General features: G+C 41.4%; 1 protein-coding gene across 2 annotated transcripts in view; it reads left to right on the forward strand.

Annotated features, from left to right (window-relative positions):
• Positions 1 to 24,521, forward strand: part of LOC114470317 (uncharacterized) — a 34,459-nt gene extending 9,938 nt beyond the window's left edge. The window contains exons 2-4 of one of the 2 annotated variants that reach the window (XM_028458456.1): positions 8,728 to 8,796; positions 8,898 to 8,985; positions 16,840 to 24,521. In XM_028458456.1, the coding sequence (XP_028314257.1) occupies positions 8,920 to 8,985; positions 16,840 to 23,460 (6,687 nt within the window). In that variant the 5' untranslated portion in view covers positions 8,728 to 8,796; positions 8,898 to 8,919 and the 3' untranslated portion in view covers positions 23,461 to 24,521. The remainder of the gene's footprint in view (positions 1 to 8,727; positions 8,797 to 8,897; positions 8,986 to 16,839) is intronic. The other variant, XM_028458455.1, reaches the window with a different exon arrangement.
• The last annotated feature ends 490 nt before the right edge of the window (positions 24,522 to 25,011 follow it).

Consider the following 25,011-nt stretch of genomic DNA (forward strand, 5'->3'; position numbering starts at 1 on the left):
GTCTCTAATTGAATAAAGTATGTGACCTCTTTGACCCAACCTTGGTGGCACTATCCACTTTTGTAAAATCGTCAAGCAAGTATGGTACAGAAAGCAATCATGTTTGCCTTTTTCTCACCTAAATTATTTTTCAGGTATTTTGTTGTCTTTGTGTGTGTCTTTGTTGTTGTTTAATACATTTTTCAGGTATTTTGTTGTATTTTTTGTGTGTTTTTGATATGTGATACCCTAATGTATTTTAAATCCTTCTTTGGAGGTCTCTGGAACAAAGCTCAGTAGGTATAACCTATTGGTAATCATCAAAGTTAGAGAGCCCGTCCTACACCATAAGTGATCATAATGTTATGGCTAATGGATTTACGTTTTTCCTCCTGAGCCCTCACTGGGCCAGTTTGACTCTGGCTAACTATTGGGAGATTGATCAAGATTCCCCATCTAGGCAAGGCAAGGAAAATGTATTTGTATAGCGCATTTCATAGACAAGGCAACTCAATATGCTTTACATGATAAAACATTCAACAGCTTAAAATCAAGAAGAACATTTAAAATCAATTAAAATCATCAACAAACACATTACATCAACAACATGACCAACAATCTCCCTCTTAGTCATACGCCAGTAGCGAGCCGTGCATTTCACACCTAGGCCTTCAGTGATGTCCTACACTGAATGAATCCACCTCTTAATACCATCATTATGACGCCATGTCTCTCGAAACCATACATTTATACAGAAACAACAGTGATGTGCCGTGACCACTAGGGCTGGGTAGGCACGTTGCAAATCGAGACCACCAATGACAATTTCATATGTTTCTGCTGTCAAGTGTTAATTCAATTCAGATCAATTTTATTTGTATAAAGCAATTTCCAACAAAGTCATCTCAATGCGCTTATCAAAATATAAAATTCATAATAAGAAAAAAAAACCCAACAAGATCCACATGAACAAGCTTTTAGCCGTCTAACAAAGTCAATATCATAAACACCATTAAAGAAACATAAACAATTATTTAATATAGCCTCCATACTCTCTCAACAACATTTATCTCATGACACGGCAGCACATCTGTTGTTTGCGTTGGAAACACAGAAACACGGAAAAAATGACAACTTAGAACAGCCTCAGTGAGGAGCATCCACAAAGTCAATCCTTCCTTTTGTACCATTCACTGTGAAAAGTAAGAAACATGTTCTGACTTTACCTTTGCTGAAGGTCTGGTAACTCAGGTGTTGGTCTCCATCTTTTAAAAGCTGTCGTTTTTCCTTAAAACAAAGTTTCTCTATCATCTCTAGGGCTGTCATCCTGACTGTAGTGTTATCCCGCCCACTAGATAGAGAATGTAGCAGCAGCAGTCACGTGTCATCTATTCTCTAATACAGGTAAAAGCCAGTGAATTAGAATATTTAGAAAAACTTGATTTATTTCAGTAATTGCATTCAAAAGGTGTAACTTGTACATTATATTTATTCATTGCACACAGACTGATGCATTCAAATGTTTATTTCATTTAATTTTGATGATTTGAAGTGGCAACAAATGAAAATCCAAAATTCCGTGTGTCACAAAATTAGAATATTACTTAAGGCTGATACAAAAAAGGGATTTTTAGAAATGTTGGCCAACTGAAAAGTATGAAAATGAAAAATATGAGCATGTACAATACTCAGCTGTCCAAAAGGCGACCATCGACACATTGCACAAGGAGGGAAAGACACAAAAGGTTATTGCTGAAGAGGCTGGCTGTTCTCAGAGCTCTGTGTCCAAACACATTAATGGAGAGGCAAAGGGAAGGAACAACTGTGGTCAGAAAAAGTGTACAAGCAATAGGGATCACCGCGCCCTGGTCAGGATTGTGAAAAGAAACCCATTCAAGAATGTGGGGGAGATTCACAAGGAGTGGACAGCTGCTGGAGTCAGTGCTTCAAGATCCACCACCAAGAGACGCTTGAAAGACATGGGTTTCAACTGCCGCATACCTCGTGTCAAGCCACTGTTGACCAAGAAACAGCGCGAAAAGCGTCTCACCTGGGCTAAGGACAAAAAGAGCTGGACTGCTGCTGAGTGGTCCAAAGTCATGTTTTCTGACGAAAGCAAATTTTGCATTTCCTTTGGAAATCGAGGTCCCAGAGTCTGGAGGAGGACAGGAGAGGCACAGGATCCACGTTGCCTGAAGTCTAGTGTAAAGTTTCCACCATCAGTGATGGTTTGGGGTGCCATGTCATCTGCTGGTGTCGGTCCACTCTGTTTCCTGAGATCCAGGGTCAACGCAGCCGTATACCAGCAAGTTTTAGAGCACTTCATGCTTCCTGCTGCTGACCTGCTCTATGGAGATGGGGATTTCAAGTTCCAACAGGACTTGGCGCCTGCACACAGCGCAAAATCTACCCGTGCCTGGTTTACGGACCATGGTATTTCTGTTCTAAATTGGCCAGCCAACTCCCCTGACCTTAGCCCCATAGAAAATCTGTGGGGTATTGTGAAAAGGAAGATGCAGAATGCCAGACCCAAAAACGCAGAAGAGTTGAAGGCCACTATCAGGGCAACCTGGGCTCTCATAACACCCGAGCAGTGCCAGAAACTCATGGACTCCATGCCACGCCGCATTAACGCAGTAATTGAGGCAAAAGGAGCTCCAACCAAGTATTGAGTATTGTACATGCTCATATTTTTCATTTTCATACTTTTCAGTTGGCCAACATTTCTAAAAATCCCTTTTTTGTATCAGCCTTAAGTAATATTCTAATTTTGTGACACACGGAATTTTGGATTTTCATTTGTTGCCACTTCAAATCATCAAAATTAAATGAAATAAACATTTGAATGCATCAGTCTGTGTGCAATGAATAAATATAATGTACAAGTTACACCTTTTGAATGCAATTACTGAAATAAATCAAGTTTTTCTAAATATTCTAATTCACTGGCTTTTACCTGTATACTGTGAACTTACGTATAGCGTTTAGCATAGCACAGTTACGTGCAAAGGCAGATCTCTACGCTGCCTTTACACGTAAATGGATGTCATCTTGGGGACCTGACTGCGCATGCGCAAACACGTAAAATCACGCAATGGGAACGGAGGTAGAGGAGCGACGTGCCTTTGGGAGGGTGCGTGGCCTCCCTCTGCCTTACAGCGGAGCGAAAAAAAAAAAAAAAAAAGACTGTGCAGCTGTTCCAGGAAATAGCGCTGTTTAGTAATTTGGGCTATGAAACGCACAAAATTCGGACACTTTCAAACTTATAGGTACAGTAGGCTGTTGGAAATGAAAAAATAAATAATTTATAATTTAAAAAAAAAAAAAAAAAATTATAATTAAATAATCAAAATATCAATTCACCCTTGGGTAGGCACTGCCTACCTTGCCTACCCTGACGGCACGTCACTGAGAAACAAACATAGTCGAGTACAACCACTTTATTTCCGGAGCATTTAAAATCAATACATCCGTATTAACAATTAAGAGTAGTAAAGTAAAAGTTATATGATCGCTTGGATACTGTCACAACTTAAAAATAAAAGGCAATTAGTCTACAAAAGTCCACTAAGCAGCACATTGTCGCACCTGTAAAGCAGTTTCATTCATTCATTTCCGACAGTGGTGAAATGGTGTAGCCTACTCCTTGAACGTTTGATATAGATTAAAGCGAAACAATTCAGTCGCTTCAATGAAGTCACAGGTGCGCCAGATAAAGGCACATTATGGGCTCTGTCCTGACGGTAAAGCGCAGGCTGCGCCCGGCGCGGCACGGCACAGACCGTCAAGACAGGGCTTACGAAATAAAATCGCAAAAATATAGAAAAAAAAAGAAGAAAAAAAAGCTTTGTACTCACCAAACGACTATCCCCGCTTATTTGAACACAAAATTCATCCTCCTTTCTTTCCTCAAGAAGACTTCAATGACTGTTGTACAGTTTATCTGTCCGTCTCAGTTCCACCAATAAGTCCTTTTCTATCGACATGGAGGCTCGTGCTGAAAGCTGACTCTCTCTGAACCTGTGAGCCGGGAATACCGCTCGTAGTTGCTGCTTTGAAAGTGGCGCACAAACCCTTTTCCCGGCTGGGACAGGTTAGCTAGCGTAGGGGTTGGACGACCTAACGGGACACCAGCTTCCATTTGGTTAACGTCACTCTACTTTGAATAGTGCTGCCTCTCACTAGTGCGTATCCAATCAGAGGACGTGAACGTCAGAACGTGTCATGTTCAACGTGATACCTGCTAGCTGGCCCTGATGTCGCCAACTCGAAATCTGATTGGTTATCACAATCTGTCTGTTTCAGTTCATTTAAGTGTACAGGCGCCCCCACTGTTAATTCTGAAGGCCTCGGGAAGATTTCGTGGAGCCTGGCAACACGTGACAGCTCAAATATGATTGGATGAAAGCTATAAGATAAATATACAATCCTGGAAGCAGCACAACCAAGAGGAAGGCTATGAAATGAAGAGAAAAGACTATGAGGAATAATTTAATACATATTTATGAAAAAAATATATTAAAATGAAATTTATTTTCTGATTATGTTTAGGCCAGCAGAGAAGGCCCACTGTCATACGCAGTAGAGATTTTGATTTAAAAATGTTCACATGTGATGCTGCAATTTGTTCCACTTCTTTGCAGCATAACAACTAAACGCAACATCACAATGTTTACTGTGAGCTCTGGGCTCCACTATCTGACCTGTGTCCATAGATTTGAGAGACCTGCTAGCAAACCTGACTAACAGCTCACTGATGTATTCTGGACCAAACCCATTCACAGATTTATACACCAGTAGCAGAACTTTAAAGTCTATTCTGAGGCTGACTGGGAGCCAGTGTAAAGATTTTAAAACTGGAGTAATCTCTTCTGATCTCTTTGTTCTGGTTAAGACCCGAGCTGCAGCGTTCTGAACCAGCTGTAGCTGTTTGATGCTCTTTTGGGGGATTCCTGTCAGAAGACCATTACAATAGTCCAGTCTGCTGGAGATAGAATCATGCACCAGTTTCTCCTGATCTTTCTGAGTCATTAAACCTTTCACTCTGGAGATGTTCTTTAGGTGGTAGAAGCTGTTTTTGTGATAAATTTGATCTGACTGCTGAATGTCAGATTTGAGTCAATCAGAACACCAAAGTTTTTGACTTGGTCTTTAGCCTTTAAAGATCGAGAGTCAAGATACTTGCTGATAGGAGTCCTGTTTTCCTTGTTATCAAAGACAATCACCTCCATCTTGTCATGATTTAGTTGAAGGAAGTTTTCACTCATCCAGCAGTTCACTTTTTCTAAGCAGCCACACAACACCTCATTGGGACCATAGTCATCTGGGTTCAGTGATAGATATAGTTGTGTGTCATCTGCGTAGCTCTGATAATCAGCCTTATAGTTCTGTAAAATTTGTCTTAAAAGAAGCATATAAAGGCTAAACAGAAGAGGTCCAAGAACAGAGCCCTGAGGAACCCCACAGGACATTGGTAATCTGTCAGATTCAAAGTTTCCAATGCTTACAAAATAACTTCGCTCCTCCAAGTATGACTTAAACAATTGCATTACTTTTCCATTTAGTCCAACCCATGTTTGCAATGTGTGCAACAAAATTGTATGACCTACAGTGTCAAATGCAGCACTTAGATCCAATAGAATGAGAACAGATACTTTTCCTGAATCAGTGTTCCACCTTATGTCATTGATGACTTTGATAAGAGCAGTTTCTGTGCTGTGATGAGAACGAAAACCTCAATGAAATATATCAAATATTTTGTTGAATATTAAGAATTGACTCAGTTGGTTGAAGACCACCTTCTCAATGATCTTGGCCATGAATGGAAGGTTGCTGATTGGTCTATAGTTAGACAGTATAGAGGCATCCAGTGTTCTCTTTTTTAACAGAGGTTTCACAGCAGCTACTTTCAGGGATTTTGGTACGGTGCCTGATTGGAATGAGCAGGTAATTATCTGACACAAATCAGTGACAATTGACTTTACAACAGTTTTAAAGAAGTTTGAGGGTATTGTGTCAAGGCAACATGTTGATTAATTCAGCTGCTGAACAGTTTCCTCTATTGTTTTTAGGTTCACTGTAATAAACTCTAACATTGTAGTTGACTTATCCCTCAGTGGTTGAAGCTGTTCAAGCTTTTTGTTATTTTGCTGGTTTGTTCTGATGTTTGACCTTATTGATTGTATTTTTTCATTGAAATATACAGCAAATTCATTGCATTTTCCAGTTGACAGTATTTCAGGGGCTATCTGATCTGGGGGGTTGTGAGCTTTTCAATGACAGAAAACAATGTGCGAGAGTGTTGACATTTTTAGCAATAATTTCAGAAAAGTATTGCTGCCTTGCTTTGAACAAGCCATCATTGAATTTTTGCAGACTTATTTTGTACAGTTCTAGATGAATTTGGAGTTTTGTTGATCTCCATTAACGCTCAGCTCTTCTACAGTCAGATTTCAAATTCTGCATTATCTCAGTCCTCCTCCAAGCTGTTTTCTGTGTGTTTGGTTTTCTCTTAGTTTTGATTGGAGCCACCACATCTATGACATTACAGACTTTTGTATTAAACTCATCCAAAAGATCATCAACTGTCTCACCACTCAAGGTTGGTGTCATTGCTATGGCTTCTATAAACTGTGCACGTGTGTTGTCATTTATGTACCTTTTCTTTAAACACACAGAAGTAGAACAAGATACGATACAACAAGATACACAACAACAAGATATATACACACTAAAGTAGGGGGAACAAATTTTACAGTCTCTAAGTCAAAAAAGACACAGAAATGATCAGATAGAGCTAAGTCTCTTACAACAGCAGAGATATCAACACCTTTAGAGATAATCAGATCCAAAGTGTGACCTTGAGTGTGTGTCGGACCAGTCACATATTGTATGAGACCAAAAGTGTCCATTAAAGCATACAGTTCTTTGGCAGTATTGTCCATGTTATGGTCTTCATGAATATTAAAGTCACCTGTTATTATTAAAAAGTTGTATTCAGTGCATACAACTGACAGCAGTTCAAAACTCATCCATGAATTCTCCAGAATATTTTGGGGGTCTATAAACGACTAAAAACAGAACTCTTGAATCACCCTTCACTAAGAACGACATATATTCAAAGGAGATAAAATCACCAAATGTTATTTCTTTGCACTGAAAAATTGATTTAAAGATGTCAGCAACTCCACCACCTTACTTGCAAGTATGACACTTATTGAAATAAATAAAGTCTTGTGGTGCACTATTCATTGAGAACAGTATTACTGATTCCATCATTCAACCACGTTTCATTAAGAAGGAAAAAGTCAAAGTGATGTGTCAAAATAATATCATTAATAAGCAGTGATTTGTATACAAGAGATCTAACATTAAGAAAAGCTCATTTTAAACACTTAACTGGAGACACTGGTGGACTCTGGATGACAAGTTATAGTAGTCACATTTTTTATCTCTATTAAGTTTTTTGTTTTTCTTTAACTAAACAATTTTACCTGTGTTACCTGTCACCACAGGAATTAAAGAAGCTGCATTAACTCCATAAGGCCCTGACTTTTTCTGGTTGTTCCTAAAAATAGAGGTATTGCAGTCCAGACCCAGCACACATCAGACCTGTGTTGCTCTAAGTTAAACACAGCTGGCCTGAGGAGAAGAGTGATCCTGGGCCAGGTATTATTGAGGAGGGATGGGTGGTGCTGATTGATTCTTTAGGGGAGATAAAATGGGACCATGGTGGGGTAAAAGGTGGGGTGTCAGTCTTGTGCCAGCCAGAACCAGCTCATTCATTTGGGCAGTTAAATCCAAGAAGGCATGGATAGAAGAGAAGCTGAATGAGATGGAAGTAGGTGAATTTTGGGGTGAAGCAGGTGGACCTGAGATGTGGGGGGTGGGTTGACCTCTTCATTTTGGTGATTTTGATTTCCTGCTGGAAGCTCATTGACTCCATATTCTTTCCTTGTTGTTTTGTTCTCCGATGGTACATGTTGTCCTCTGTCTTTATCAGGACTGATAACAGTGTGACTGGTGAAGTAAAATAAGTTAGATGTGAAAAGTTTCACTCCAGCCTTGTTTAGACACAGTCTATCTGCTCTAAAAAGATGACGACGTTCCCAAAAAATCTGAAAATGTTCTATAAAATTTAGTGAAAGGGCAGCACAAACTGAAGACAAGAAATTATTCAGAGAGTAAATCCTTGAGAATTTCAGATCTCCTTTGCGAACTGGAGGTATCGGTCCACTGATGAACACTTTAGGCTGCAAACAGCTCACAGTTTTTAGCAGATGGGTGAAATCCTGCTTTAACACCTCAGACTCCTCCTTGGCGAAATCATTTAATCCAAAATGAATCACAACATTTTTCAAATGTGGGTAATCTGCAACAATAGGCAAGATTTGGTCAGCCTGGTCTCATACTGTTTCATTAGGTAAGCAGTTACCTTTCACGTTGCTGCAGAACATCTTCTGGGCATCTTTAACAGAAACTTCTCCCACTATTAGTGTGTGAGGTTGCTGCTTTGGCCTACCATGTCGCTTCGGTTTTCCTGAAGCACTTTCAGTTTTTGCAGTTCCAGAAGGTATTCCCAGGGTATTCCAGTGAGCTTGCTACTTGTAGCTAGCTAGCTTCCTACTTAGCTTTCCAGTTGAGCCAGCAAATAAAAAAGGAGTAGATGATTACCTAAGAGCCAGAGTCAGATGGTAAACCTCTACGCTGATGATACACTCATGTTCACTTCTCATATCTCCTTTTCAGCTCCACCTCATTACAAAACCGTCCTCCAACACATCATTGTCAAAGCACATAATACGCTTTGTGATGTGTGTAAGTTGCCAGTGGGCCATGTGGCTAACATACACTGCCTCGACATGAGCATTTAAGATTTTCAAGACTTCAACGTTTTGTGTTTTTTCTGTCGTCATCAGAGTGAACAGTGACGTGGACCTGATGAAGCTGCACGGGACGCTTCAAAGATGCCAAAACATCACCGATTGTGTCAGTGATATGCAGCAGGTTAGTGGACATTGGAGCAGAACTTATGGATGATGGATGAATGATGGATGGATATCCTGCTAGTCGTGTCAGGCCCTCATGACTTAAACTTGCCTGATAAAACTAAGTCTTCTCTCTGGTTCAAAATTTGTCAGTGGAACAAATTGTAATGTTAATAAAAACATCAGGTATAAGTTGTGTATTTATTTACAGATGATTGTTTATAGCATACAACCATGATGACAAAAATAGGCAACTTCACAATCATTCAAATTTTAATTATTGACTAACTGGTATAACACATTATATACATTTTGTACACAAATTTGATGTATGTACACATTCTGAGTAAGAGATATAAGGTGTGTAGATGGTTTAGTATGTGTTTTCCTACAATGTAAGAGGTAGTGGGGAAAAATAGGAGTAAAGTAAAAAAATTAATAAAACTAAATGAAAAAAAAAATTAGGTCGATTATGAACTTGGGTTTTTGATCAAGAGGTTTTGTTCGGTTTTAAGCCACCTTTACCGATGTTGTGAGTGTAGTTTTACCCTCCTTCACATCAAGCTTTCTCCTGCAACGGCTCTATTTCACAGAGTCGGTAAAAAGAGGGGGGAAGCATGTTTGGCTTCTACCAGCCGGAGTAATTCTTTCCGTCCAAATGGCTCGACTCATGGAGATACCGTTTGGGTTTTGTTCGCAGGTCCAGGGGCCTAATGTACAAAAGTTACTTACGCACAAAAACGTGCGTATGTCATAATCCATGGCAAAATCCTGATGTCCAGTAACTGGCGTGGGCGTGAAAATGTGCGGTCTTTCACATCAAATCCTGAGGCGGTGTAGTTAAATTTGAAATTACTTTATTGGTCATTTAATTGCTTTAGTTTCCTAGTAAGAAAACTGAATATTACTCAATTATTACTTCCTACTATATATTACTGTGATATAATTTATCAAAATACCACACTTAATAATCTGCAGTCCCTCAGTGTTGTTTATACCAGTCTGTGCAGGTTTATTCTCCACTGCCCCTTCAGAACCGACCACTGTCTGCTGTATCAACAACTGGCCTGGCTTATTCCTTCCTCAAGACTTCACTACTTTTTATTTTTAAATGCATTCATTTTAGTTATCCTGACTATTTGAAACAATATTTAATTCCTTATAGATCTTCCTATAAATTGAGACACACATCTCAAACATTCTTTATCGTTCCAAGGACCAGAAAAGTAATTGACAAACTTTCATTTAATTATAAAGCCCCCTTTGATGGGAATTATCTTCCTACCTCCATCCGCTCTATAACCTCCCTTAATATGTTTAAAAATGCTCATGTGCAATATCTTCAAAATGTATGTAACTGTTTTTGAGTCTTCTTGCTCATAGCTTATATTTGTTAGTTTATTTCCTAAATGTTGTTCAAACTTATATGACCTTCAACAGTTGAGAGCCTTGTGTGTTTGTGTGTATGGTGTGGGTGTAAGTGGTGTGTCTGTGTGTGAGATGTATATAGATGTTTGCCTCTATGTATTATTGTTTGTATTCTGTGAAATGCATGTATAGCTGCTTCTGTCTTGTGCATCTCTTTTTTGTTTGAACACTGCTGAGGACCCCCTTGAAAACGAGATGGTTCATCTCAAGGGGTTCATCTTATAAATTAATAAAATGAATTTTTTTTTTAAAATGTCTACATAGTCGATGGTTTAAATTCTAAAGATTTATTAGGGACACTATCAAAATAATACAATACATTCACACAATAACCTCTGAGCTTCTGTTGACATGTATCATTTACACATTTTTTGAGTTATAGTTTTTTATTTTATTTTTTTATTTGTTTAATCTGAGTCAGTGTTTCCACCTGTGTGTGTGTATGTGTGTGCGTGGGGGGCTTGAATCGGACGGAGGCAGTGGGGTTGGTGATTGACATATTGGGAAAACGACTTCACTTATAGAGGCTTTAGAACCAAAGCGTTTTCCACTGAGTCACATTTACCTGTTACACATTCACAGCCCGTTTGATGATGAGTTGGAGACAGAGACAAACATTAAGCCTGATGTGCGTGATCAGAACGTCATATTTTGCAGTGATTATTATTATCATCATTGTTATTAGTAGTATATAGCATTTTCCGTCTCTTCCTTAATCCGCCTCTCGCTTCTTAACACAGCCACAGTCAAACATTCAGTCGTCTGTGCGTCGGTATTAAAGTTCATATTAATTCAATGTTAAATCATCTCCGTCTTACATGATACTGTCAGTCTAATAATGTTTAAGAAAGATGTCTTCTTTCCTGTGTTACTGGTGGTAAGAGTGCAGCCTTTTCTTGTCAAGCTGAGGGGAATCCCCGGTTCCGATCTCATTTAGATATGATTTGCATATGTAAATGGAGGCGTGGACATATGTGCGCTCACATCCACGCCGATTTGGATGTTGAAAGGTTAGGCGCGTGGATCCAGTTCTATGCACAGATTTAAACATCTGAATTTTTACGAGCGTACGCCTGTCTCTGGAGTGAGACGTACACCATTTTTCACGCGTTTGTACATGAGGCCCCGGGTCTTTTCATTTGTGGCAGCGTCTGGAGATGAGGCTTATCTTTCCAAAATGAATCTCTAGATCAAAAGCGCGAGAGTTTGTTTTATTGTTACTTATTGCAAAGTTATAATGTAACGCCCAGGGTTCTGTCTGACCAACCAGTGTTCAGTATGGATAAAATGCTCAAGCCAGGTTGTAATTTAAAAGGTTACATTTTATTACAAAGTTTAAAAGGTTAAAAAGGTAGTCTAAAAATTGGGGATATTTCCAAAAGTGCTGGTGTAAAAATAGATGATGCTACTGATGATGTGTTGTTGCGATAGTCAGGCAGGGGGAAGTTAGTGGAGGAATTTGGGTCGATTTCTTCCCAGTCCGAGAAGCAGGGCCGTGCAGTGATGGCGCAGTGCGGAGTTCTTTATCGGACTTGGGAAGAAGACTGGTAGATTGAAAAAGACTGAAAGAGGACTGAGCTGTGAACGCGACTTCTAGGCTGGGCCAAAATGTGATCTGATTGGCTAAAACCATGTGTTTTCACAAACAAATTTGTAAAAACAAGATGGGATGTGTGGGGCGTCATGAGGCTAGGACCATGTGCTTTCAAACAAAGACCCATAAAACTAGATGGGTGTGTGTGTGTGTTTCACAGAAAAATGGCTGTATTATTGCTCATGTTTACATGAGAGCTTTAATTCCTCTTTAAAGCAGAATAAAAGTGAATTCCTCTTTAAACTGGCCTTGTAAACATTTAATTCCTAATGCTAATATAATTTCAAATTAAACTTAAATTCGAATTAGGTGGCTGGTTTATTTTGATTGTAATTTCCCATTAAATAATTCCTCTTTCTTGTAAACACTTAATTCCTCTCTAAATTAATTTCGGTTGTTCTGCGCATGTGATGATGACATAATCCAAGATGGCGGCCCAGACTGGAGCTGAGACTACTTATTTAATAAGAGCGTAAAAGACATGGATATAATGAAAAGAGTTAATGGACGGAAGCATAAACGTGTACATTCACACTGACATATGGACTTATTACACACATGGACATCAGCAAACGGAACAGGTTTCATTGTGACACGAAGCACCAGAGTTTCAGTTATGACGCGCGTATCATTATAAAGTTATTTTTTCACTCAACGTCCTGTGTAGTGGAGGCAGAACAGCTGTTACATGAACCGCTGGCTCTGATTGACAAAAGTATGGACTTCTATCTCCCTTCTTCTTCTGCTCCACGGGTGAAAGCGAAACCATGTGTTTTTGTCGAGCTGCTGCTTCAAAACTGCTGTCAGAATAAAAGTTGTTCTCATGTGTGGTCTTCTATGTTGGAGCTGAAAATAAAAGGTTTGTTGTGTTTTTCCCCGATAGACGTGAATCACGTTCGCCCCATGTCCAATCAGAACCTTCCCAGCCCCCAGACCGAAAGAGGAATTGAATAAAACTGAATAAACCAGTTTTCCATGTAAACTTCAAATCGGGAATTACTATTTCCATGTAAACACAAAGCAACGCTTTAATTCCGAATAACTTAATTCAGAATTACAAATTCCGAATTCAAAAACATCATGTAACCGTGGCCATTAACTCTTCAAAATAACATTTCCAAGTGTTAGACTTTTAAGAAGTAGTTAAAATTTGTACTTAAAAACACTTTATCACCCAAAAAGACATAAATAAGAAACGCTTTGATCAATCACAAGGAATATGATTGATTCTCGACACCTTCCTGGACAAGTTTAAATTAGTACTTTAAAAAATGTTATCACCTTCTCTGATGCTCTTGCTCCAGCTCTAAGAGACATGTACAATGAAGCATTTTCACACCGCCGTCTACCAGAATCTTTGTCAAAGGCCACCATTTCTCTCATTCTAAAAAAAGAAAAAGACCCCCTGCTTTGCAGCAGTTATAGACCAATCTCGCTCCTAAATGTGGATTTAAAAATTCTTTCTAAGGTTCTCGCTCTCCGGCTCCAGCGGGTGATGCCTTCCATCATCTCGTTGGATCAAACAGGTTTTATGTCGGGCCGGCAGTCTTCCCACAACACCCGGCGCCTCCTCAACATCATCCATTCGCCAAACCCCAGAAGTGGTGGTTTCTCTCGACGCGGAAAAAGCTTTTGACAGGGTCGAATTGGAGTATCTATTTAGAGTAATGGGTCGGTTTGGTTTTAGCGAAGATTTTATTCTTTGAGTTAGACTCTTATACACTTCCCCGATGGCCTCAGTGCGTACGAATAATACGCTATCTTCCCCTATTTCTCTCAAAAGAGGCACTAGACAGGGATGCCCGTTGTCACCGCTCCTGTTTGCCATTGCGATAGAACCCCTGGCTATTTGGTTGCGTGCGGAGGAGGGCTTTAAAGGTATCACCCGGTCGAACACAATACACAAAGTCTCGCTCTACGCGGACGACCTGCTTCTGTACATCTCAGATCCTGTTAACTCTCTCCCGGTGGTACTGGACATTCTGGAGCGGTTCGGTATACACTCCGGTTACAAACTTAATTACCAAAAAAGCGAGTTGTTTCCAATTAATTCACTAGCTAAACAGCTCCCGCGTTCTTTAGCGGCATTCAAATGGGCAGATAACGGGATTCATTACTTGGGAATCTCTATTACCCCAGCAATGCCTGATATGCTCCGGGCAAATTTTATACCTTTAATTGAAAAGACAGAGAAGGATTTTGCCCGCTGGTCTGTTTTACCACTATCTCTGGCTGGTCAGGTTAATTTGATCAAGATGATTATTCTTCCTAAATTCTTTACCTTTTTCAACATGTCCCCATATTGATCACCAAATCATTTTTTGATAAAATTGGACAAGTTAATATCCAAATTCTTGTGGGGAGCCAAGCCGGCCCGAATCCACAAGTCGGTCTTACAATCTCCCAGGCGTGATGGAGGGCTTTCACTCCCAAATTTTAGGCAATACTACTGGGCAGCCAACATCCAGAAACTCCTATACTGGATGGATGGAGGCTCCGAGCCCCGCCCCGCCTGGGTGCACCTCGAAACGGCAACCTCACATTTCTCACTACGCTCTGCCCTATGTTCATCACTTCCTCTCACTTTAAACCTTAAAGGTGTTAACACTATGGTGTCGATCTCCATGAGAATATGGAGCCAGCTCAGGAAATACTTGGGTTTACAGGGCCCTTCCATACTGACCCCGCTACTTAAAAACCACTTATTTAAACCTTCCCGCACCGACCCCACATTCATAACTTGGCATGACTGTGGTATTGCCACTGTGAAAGACCTCTACAGAGATGGAATCTTCTCATCTTTTGCGGAACTCTCCTCTAAATTTAATTTGCCAAACTCCCACCTTTTTAATTTTTTTCAGGCGAGAGACTTCGTTAAGAAGCTGTTTCCACACTTTCCAAATCATCCTCCGGAAACTCTGATCGATATTTTGCTATCTACGGGCCCCAATCATAAAAAATGTATCTCTGTGCTATACACCTCCTTAGGTTCGGTTGCCCCGAACCCTCTATCATTAATAAGAGCCTCGTGGGAGAGCGATTTAAGTATGAACATACCTGATCAACAGTGGGACTCTGCCCTAAATCTGGTTCATTCCTCCTCGATATGTGCCCGCCATTCAATGCAAAGTCCTCCATAAAGTTCACTACACTAATGCAAAATTATCCAAAATCTACCCCACTGTCAGCAATACCTGCAATAGATGCAAACAATCCCCTGCCAATCATATCCATATGTTCTGGTCGTGTCCTGAGCTGTGCTCCTTCTGGGAGAACATTTTTGACACAATAGGAAGGGCATATGGCCAGACCACCCCACCTAATCCACTATCAGCCATTTTTGGCGTATCTCCTGATTTCACGTTCTCTGTGTCACTAAAACGCGCTATTGCGTTTACGACACTGCTGGCCAGGCGATTAATTCTGTTCAATTGGAAGCTGGCTCACCCCCCATCACATGGTCGTTGGATTAAAGAAGTTCTTTATAATCTAAAACTGGAAAAACTTAGGTTCTCGCTAAAAGGCTCTGCTAAAGCATTTCAGAGCTTGTGGAGTCCCTTTCTATTGTATGTCAACTCTCTTGATCTATCCTCAGACTCCGATGGGGAATAATTTCTCCTTCTCTTCTCTCAGCCTATGTCTGTTTGTCTCCTGTGTGTGTGTGTGTGTGTGTGTGTGAATGTGCTTGTGTGTTTTTTTTTTTTTTTTGCCATATGTCCCTGGTTTATTTGACCTGAGTGGGGTGGGCGGGACTAGGGAGGAGGTGTAAGGGTTTTATCAAACTTCAGAAATGTACCATTCCTATTTGCACTTGTTTTTGTACTGCTTTAAAAATTTCAATAAAAAGAGTTGGATTAAAAAATTTTATCACCAAAAAAGACACAAAAGAAATGCTTTTCCTGGTAAGAAAATATTGTTACAGTTGGAATAGCATGTCTTGAATTAATATGCACAAAAATCTGTTTCTAGGATATTAGATGGCGCTTGTTTTTTTTTTTTTATTTAATTCCTTTTAATATCGGCCACCATCAATTCATTTTTAGCTTGAAAGATCATTCCAGAAGTTTGGTTTTCTTTTTTAATCAAATTCCTTTGCTCCGGGGCCAGAATTTGGCATTTCCTGTGGGGGGAAAGATCCTGGTAGAGTCAGCTCACAGGGGTGAAGGGCCTGCGGTTGAAAGGAGGGCTTTGTCTCTCCCTCGCTTTTTTTATGTGTTCCTTTTTTTGCTGTTGAAGTTTAAGTCACAAGAATGTCATTAAATTCCGATTTTGAAGAACATTTTTACATTCTTCCTTGGTCCGCTACTCATCTTTCAAGAACAACTGAGTTCTCACGCACACGTTTGACAAATGTTCCAACTTGTTCCAACAAGCCTCAACAACCAGTGCAATATGTTTACCTTACCATCATCATACCTTAGGCCAGTGTTTCTCAAAGTGTGTGGTGCGCCTCCCGGATAGGGAATATAGGTATGGCATGTGGGGCATGACAAGCTTTTTAATTTCATGCCAACTGCTTTTCTGAGATCAATAACACTAAACAAAACACATACACACTGAGAAAGTAATAATGAGAAGCCTAAAAATATAGCACAAATGAAAGAGAATTGAATTTTTAGACTGCATTAGATATGACAGCAAACTAGATTTGCAGTCATCTTTGAGAACAGAGAAGTTCCCCGTGGATGTTACACCCTCAGTCTGGGATGGAGGTACAGAATAAAGACAGACCAAAATCTAAAGCAGCAGAACTACAGAGAGTGGAAAACATAGTAAAACTGAGCTTGAAATTTGTGTGGTGCGTCAGAATTATTTATGTTGTCTGTCTTTTTCATTTTTTGTGTTTTTCAGGATTTTGAGGGTTTTCTGGCAGCCATTGATAAACGGAAGATACAGGACTGGCTGATCACCGCGTCAGAGCTCTCACACGACTACAGTCAAAAAATTCTGCTGATGACCGACGACAACAAGTCAACAAAGGAGCGGGTCCTGGAGGAGTACAGCATGGATCCTCAGTATTCCATCATAGTAAACATTGGGTGTCTGAACAACGTCTCCTGCTTGCCACAGGTGGACAGCCACACCATTGTGAAAGTCTTTGGGAGTGTTTCGGCAGACAGACAGGGTGTCTCTGGATTCTCTGGCTCATCTCTGGCAGATCTAATACTCAAACCATCTTTGGAAGCAGCACCGGTTTTCTCTTTGGATGGAAACACCACAAGGGACTTCCAGCATAGCTTCATCCTGGCCTTCATGCTCCGCAGCCTCCACACAGTCGTTGAAATGCGGCAGAAGAACTATCAGACTTACCAGGTGATGAATGAACCAGGTTCTGTTTCTAGCTACCAAGCTCCCCGGAGAGCAGCAGGTCCCAGCACACAGTATGATCACCAGCAGATCCTTGTGTTGCAAAAAGACCAAGCGGTCAAAGATGCTGCTTTTGCTCTGTATAAGAAACATCCAGAAGCCAGTTCTGTCTACATCCTCGATCAGAACCAGAGACCAATGCTGATCTCCGAAAAAGCAACTCCTCTGTCACAGAACAGCAGGCTTGTGCTGGTTGGCCATGGGTGGAGGGATGGCTCTGGAGAGACAAAGCTTTCAGGGTTTACATACCAAGACATAGCACAAATCGTCCAAAAAACCTCCAGGGAAGGTGGCAAGATCAAAACAATCAGTGTGGTGGGATGTGAAGTGGGATCAGACACAGGGTTCATTAAAAACCTGATGAAGGAGTTACACAAAACTGGGATAGAGACAGAGCTTCACATGAGGGATGCCATGCTTCAAGTCCTACACACTGGAGAGAAAATCACCCAAAAAGTGTCTTCTGATGGAGTGCAATGGATGCATAAAGATGAAAGCAAGAAAGTGGTGGCAGCCTTTGATAAGAATGGCAAAATAATAATCAGGAGGGAGAGTGGCAGTGAAGGAAAAGCAATCTTTACCAATGAGAGAGACGTCCTCGGTGCAAAGAAAATTAATCCAAACAAAAAGCCAACTGACCAAGGGAAGAAGACCCCAAACAAAAACCAGCCTGACCAAGGGAAGAACATCTTGCCAACGGAGCCAAGGGTATTTGTTAGTCTAAAGGAGGACCAAGTTTGGGACCAATACAAACTAAACCAGATGAAACCCGCCTTCAAGGAGATTGAAAGTATTACATGGGCAGTGTTTCACCCTGATCTACCAGAACCAAAGACAGTCAATGTCAACAATGAACTATCAAACAAACTAAAGGATAAATATCTAATTTCTGATAAAAGCCAGAATGATGTGAAGTGGATTGACACTGACCAAAGACTTAAAGATGTCCTTAATAATTGCTATGAGCTTAAAAATGGCGAAGACTTCCGAAATGTTATTCAACACTTTGCAAAAAAAAAACAAGGAGATAAATACCTCATGATCAACGACTGGATCTACAAAATCCAGTCTGAAAACCTTTATGTGTATCCAGTTGGAAAAAAGATCAATAATAATAATGAAAAGGAAGAAGTTAAGAAATATATCAACAATGATGTAAAGAATAACAGAGAGACCTATCATGCCATGAAAACACTCATAAAAAATAAAAAAGAATATGTAACCTTTGTTAGACAGACTTTTCAAGGAAAGACAATGACGTTACACCCAAATACTGTGGCTTCGTACACCAAGTACTTCACCGCATCAGTCATAGCTGAATCCATCCGGAACTTCAGAACATTTATTCTTACACTATTGGCCCTGGACAATGTTAACATACATTTTTTTTTCAATGACAATCCAATGGCGAGAGGAGGAAGCTGGATTAACCCAGACAAACGAGGTTTTGAAGGTGTAACTGCCCCTAAAGATCCTGGTAAAACAAGTAGTTACAAAGAAGTGGTTGAACTTGAATTTAAAATGTTCTCGAGCTGGAAAGAAAGAAGTGAAACTAATATACTAGATCGAATGGTAGATATCACAACAGAGTTTAAATTACCTCCAGCTGATTTAAAAAACTTCAAGAATGATTACATTAAATGCAAAGAAGTGATTGAAACGCCTCATCTTCAAGCATCTGGAACACTGGGAGGCTTCGAGGATGGAGATATCACACTATGGGACTTGGACTCTGCTAGGGATTTGGAAAACTCCTTCAAGCATGAATCCTATTTTTCCAGAGCATCTCAATCTTTTGCCGAGGAGGTCCACGTTAAGCTTAAGGCCAAATACGGTAATAGGCTGTCAGGACTTACCGTTAAGGAGGGGACACCCAGAATTGAAAACGGACAGTTCGTATGTGAGCTTTTGTCCAAGTATGCAAAAACTGAGCCTGTAGAGTTCCGGACCAAGTTATCCTCCAAAAGCCAAAAACACATGGAAAGACTGCAGTTAGACCTTGACGTAGCAGTTCGTGACATGGAGTCATTTGCTTTAAAACCTGAAAAAACCAACAAGCACATGGAGCGCGGAGGAAACACTCTGGCAGTGCTCGGGCTCATGACTGGGTTGAGGGGGATGGTTCAGGCCTTTGAACATGGAAACATCAAAGACAGCGTCATGGGAACTTTGCAAAATGCTCACGGAGTGGCGGCCATAACCACGTCTGTACTTGCCAAACGTGTTCTCTCTGTGGAAGCAAAAGCAGCCAAAGCTGCAACATCCGTTATAAAGGGCCCAATGAAACGTGTGGTTAAAGGCCTCACAAAAGCAATACCTATCATAGGAATTGGATTTGGGATTTACAGCATTGTAGAAGATATTAGGAAAAATACCACGCTTGGATACATAGATGCTGCCTTTGACAGTGCACTGCTGGTTTTAGATGTTCTTGAACTTGTGCCTGTTCTGACGCCTTTTGTCGCCCCAATAAACTTTGCTCTATCAGTCATACGAATGGTCTTTGATGACATCTATATGGCCATCGAGAATGAACTAAACGTCCTCCCGGCAGATGCTGGAGTCCTGCAGAAAATCAAGGCTGTGTTTGTTGGCCTTGGGAAGGGAATTTTAAACTTTCTGATCGGAGTGGCAAGTTTCTTTTACGACTGGCGTCAAGCAGAGATTGAAGAGGGACGGAGACTTGTGGCACAGATCTCAGACCAGAGCAAATATTACAAAATTTCAAAAGATGCAGATGGAAAAACTGGCATAGATTTTACCAGTGGTTCTGCCTCTTGGAATGGAGGAGGTATTGACTTCTGCCTCGCAGACCAGGGTCTGTCTCGACTCTGCATGGACTATTTTGTTTCTAGTGATGAGAGTTTAGGGAAGCGGTGCTGGGACATTGACGCACAGGGTAGCACAGACATCACTCTTGGCCTCGGTGAGTCACATGGATTAAAGTACACGACATATAAGAAGAAGATACTTCTGTTCATACCAGCTGGCTCCATCACTGTGGTCTCTGGTTATGAAGCTATACATAATTCCCGGTTTGGAAAATACAGAGGAAATCGTGAGTCTAATCGCTTTTTTGCAGTTCAAACATCAGAGGACAAAAACTTTTATGAACTCATGTTGAGTTACTACTACAGGCTTTACGGAGAATCTGGTGATGACATGTTTTTCCTTGGTCCACAGAGGAGCTACGTTGAAGGCTCAGGAGGAAGCGACACTTACATCATTCCTGAAAATGGAGGGAACACATACATTAACAACTATGATGCCTCCAAAGCACAAGACACTCTTCATTTCAGCGTGAACTACAGTCAGATTTCTGTTTCTAAATCTGGAGACCACGTTGTGTTAACTTACAGAGGCAGCCACACGGTGATGATTGGGAACTGGTTTTTAGGTGAAGCTTATCGTCACATGACCATTATCTCTGCAGATGGTGTGCTGTTTGAGATTTCCTCCACTGTGTTCTCCTCAGTTCAGCTGGAGGCCATCGGCATTAATATGATGTTTAAGGACAAAGGAGGAACTGTGGACACAGCGCAGCCGCTGTTACAGACAGTTATAAATATCATGGGGTCACGGTTTGGGGATGTGCTCATAGGAAACAAAGAAAACAATCTGATCAATGGAGGGGGAGGGTCGGATCGACTGAAAGGCGGTGAAGGTGAAGATGTGTACGTGATGGAAGGTAAAACAGAGACAACAGTGATGATTGAAAACTACTCAAAAGATCAAAAAACAGACCTGGTCATAATAGAAGCTAAGTTTCAAACATTTACTGCAGAGGCGTATGGAAACAATCTTATTTTGAGAGCTTCCCACTCTAATACCTTCTATGTGACGTTAGTGAACTGGTTCAGGTCTTCAGCAGACCGACATCTGCTGGTGGTCACAAAGGATTTCATCACTTTCTCAATGTCAGAAGTCAAAGCAGAATGCCTGCAGAGGAACAGAGGGGGAACATGCATCAAACCCTTCCGCGTGGACTACAGCCGCTCAACATCTCGTCTGATCGTTGACCTTCAGGAGGACAAGACTTTAAACAATGTGACAGAGGTCACCGGGTCACCTCTCAGTGATGTCATCAAAGGGAACCAAGAGCCCAACATTCTAATCCCAGGAACAGGAGATGACTACATGGAGGGCCGAGGAGGGGAGGACTGGTACGTGATTACACCAGGCCAGGGATTGAAAACCATCAACAACCTGTCTCCAGATGTGGATGTGGACACGCTCTTTCTGAAAGACCAGTACGATCAAGTATCTTGTGCCTGTGAAGGACCAAACATCATCATGCGGGTGCGTGGCAGACGAGTGATTCTTGTAAAAGATTGGTTTGTTTCAAAGCATTACCAGCATCTGCAGATTAAGACAAGTGATGGGATCACTGCCAGCCTGAACGCCAACATCAGCAGCTGTGGTAGGAAGCTGTTACTCCCTGTGACTGTGGACTACAGAAACCAGCACCCTGAACCACTTAGGTTAACTGAAGCACATCGTCAGAAAAGGTCTTTTGAAGGAAATTTTTTGTGTTACACATACAGAAACGCTCAATCAGAGGAGGCGATTGTCTGCTCGCAGCACGGTAAAGTGATGTTACTGAAGCATGAAGAGTCAGTGAGAGAGATGTATGGATCCTCTGGGTTTGACATAATGGTGGGAAACAGCCACAACAACCAGCTGGACCCATACACTGGCGGAGCGTTGATGTCGGGGGGTGAAGGAAAGGACACTTACATAATCAAACAGGGATACGGACCTACACTTATCATTGATAACTTTGCAGAAGACGGGGCAGTTGACACTCTGTTACTCGACATGGATTTCCTCGATGGTGCTCAGATCAAACTGCACCATGACAGGAAAAATCTAGAGATGACAATCAAGTCCAAGGCGGAAACGTTGGTCCTCAATCTGTTCCGCTACAAATGGGGTCATCATTATCGGCACCTGGAGTTTAAAAGCTCCGATGGCGTACACTTTAAGATCAATGAAGTGAACTCCACAGAAGAAACGTCAGTTTTTCAGGTCGAAGCCTTCAAAGTGGTTCTAAAACCGTCCCACATAGACTGTCGACTGGACCTCAGTTCTATGACCAATCTGTCAAGGGTTGTCACAGCACAGGGGTGTTCAACCGAGTCCAACTACATCCTCGGTAACAACCAGGATAACGTTCTGAGTGGTGGATGGAAAAACGATGTGTTGGATGGAGACCTTGGGGATGATACGCTGATTGGAGGACTCGGAGCAGACATCTTGATCGGTGGTATGGGAGATGACACCCTTTATGGGGAGGAAGGTGACGACACACTGATGGGGAACTCTGGCCAGGACATCTTTGTTCCTGGACCAGGGGCAGACATCATGGATGGAGGCCCAGGCAGGGACACGGTGTTGTACCGTGGAGACCATAAGAAGGGTGAAGGGGTCTACATTGACCTGCTTACTGGGCAAGGCCGCCAGGCTGATGCTGAGGGCGACGTGTTGAAGGACGTGGAAACTGTGATCGGCACCATCTACGCGGACATCTTGGTATCTGGTAATGAGGCCTCTCTTCTTAAAGGTTCAGATGGTAATGACATTTTGGTGTCCACTGGAGAAGATTACCTTGTTGGAGGTGAAGGGAAGGACATTTACTTGTTGGCTTTTAATAGCGGCACCGTCACCATCGATAACTGTGCAGAGGACAACGAGACTGACGTTCTGTATCTAAGATCAGAGTCCACACCCATATTTGACTGCCAGCTCTTCCCCGACGGAGTAGTTCTAACTTTCTATGGACCTGAGAAAAAGACCAAAGTGGTACTCAAAGATTGGAGCAGTGACAACGGTCAGTGCGGTCATTTGCTGTTGGTGTTTGGAGAGGTGGAGGCGTCTGTGGAAAGGATGCTCCAGGACTGTCAATTAAAACTGGAGGAATATTGGAGTTCATTCCTGAAAGTCTTCTGCATCTGCATTGCTCTCGTCCTCTTTCACAGTGTTGTTGTTTTACTGGTGATGCAAAAAATCAAGAAGAAACGGAAACAAAGAAAGGCACAGAAAGAATTAGCAAGCAGCTTTCAAGAATCGATTGTCATGTCTAACATTTCATCTGTTGAGATGTAGAGCCTGTGGGATAATGGCAACATCGCAAGCTCGTTTTTTTCAAATGTGTTGAGACTGAAAAAGTTGCATAAAAAATACCAGATTAACTTCAGTGAGAACGCCGCATGATTAACATTGAATAAGGACTAGCTACTCGAGCCACTGAGTACGCCCCTTGCTCCACTATGTCAGTAGAAATTTTTGTACAATTACCAATGTGTATCTCACCTGGTTAATCCTTTGCTGCTGTTATTGCATCAAATGTACTGAAAGCATGAAGAATTTGATGCTTTTCTGATCATTTTTTTAAGTTCATGTGCTGCTTCTGTGTCTCACAAGCATTTCACTGAAGTCCCTATGTCACCATTTCTCATGCTGAATGAACTATACACGCATTTGATCATTTCCATTTTAACGTTACATTTAAAAGTTATATGTGGCGTGCTGGCAGCAGACACGTGGACAATGATCAGAGATAGATTGTGACGCAGTGTTAAAACCCTAACCACGTTTGTGTTTGTATTCATCATTTCAGACGTTGCGCTGACTAAACTTCAAAAAAGCAACAAATCTCGGACTGTTTATGCTCTCTTGAAGCAACTGACAGGAAGCATCCGTCCAGCCACGCCCTGTTACCGTCACTCAACTGAGATGCCGCCTCCCTTTTTGTCATTCCCCTGTCGACCGCGCCCTCAAATCAGACATGACTCGCTGGATTAAGAGCGTTTGTCTCCCTTTGGGCTCAAGTTTTAATGAAAAATTAGACCAGAGCCTGACAGAATATGACCCCATCTCGAATGAAGCCGATCTCTCTTTAAGTCTGAACCCGTTACAGTCCGACACCATTCTAATCCGTGTGTTCACATAAAGAATGATCCGAGATGAGATTCTTAACTCATTGACTGCCAAAAAGGTCTAAAGACGTTTTTTTGGTTTAGTAACTTTGACTGTCAAAAACGTCCATAGACTTTAATTGTTTTTTTCGGCTGGGGTTGCTCGGAGATAGTGTGACGAAGCTCTCCTATGAATATATGACTTTTATCATGATGTAGTGACCAACTGGTGCCATGTAGGTGGCAGCAGCGGACGGAAAGGCGTTTGTAAGACAGAAAATGGCGCTACGAGAGTTGATGCTGAAGCTCCCAGCAGCGCACAGCAGCTCACAATTCAATTCAGTTCAATTCAGCTTTATTTGTATAGCGCAGTTTACAGCAAAGTCATCTCAATGTACTTATCAAAATATAAAATTTATAATAAGAACGTGAAAACCCAACAAGATCCACATGAACAAGCATTTAGTGACAGTGGGAAGAAACAACTCCCTTTTAACAGGAAGAAATCTCCAGCAGAACCAGGTTCAGAGGTGGCAGCCATCTGCGTTGACTGGTTGGGGTTAGTGGACTAAAGGAACAACAGAACAGGATAGAGAGATAGAACATCAGAGTTTCCCAGACTAGTTGAGCCGCGAACCACAGATCAGGAACTGCCATCATCTGCTTCACGACACCTGAAACAGAGCAGAGAGAGAAGGACGAGGAGAAGACACTGACTGCAGAAAAGCATGATACATTA

This window comes from Gouania willdenowi, chromosome 9, assembly GCF_900634775.1.
Source record: "Gouania willdenowi chromosome 9, fGouWil2.1, whole genome shotgun sequence".
In the NCBI taxonomy this organism is placed as follows: domain Eukaryota; kingdom Metazoa; phylum Chordata; class Actinopteri; order Blenniiformes; family Gobiesocidae; genus Gouania; species Gouania willdenowi.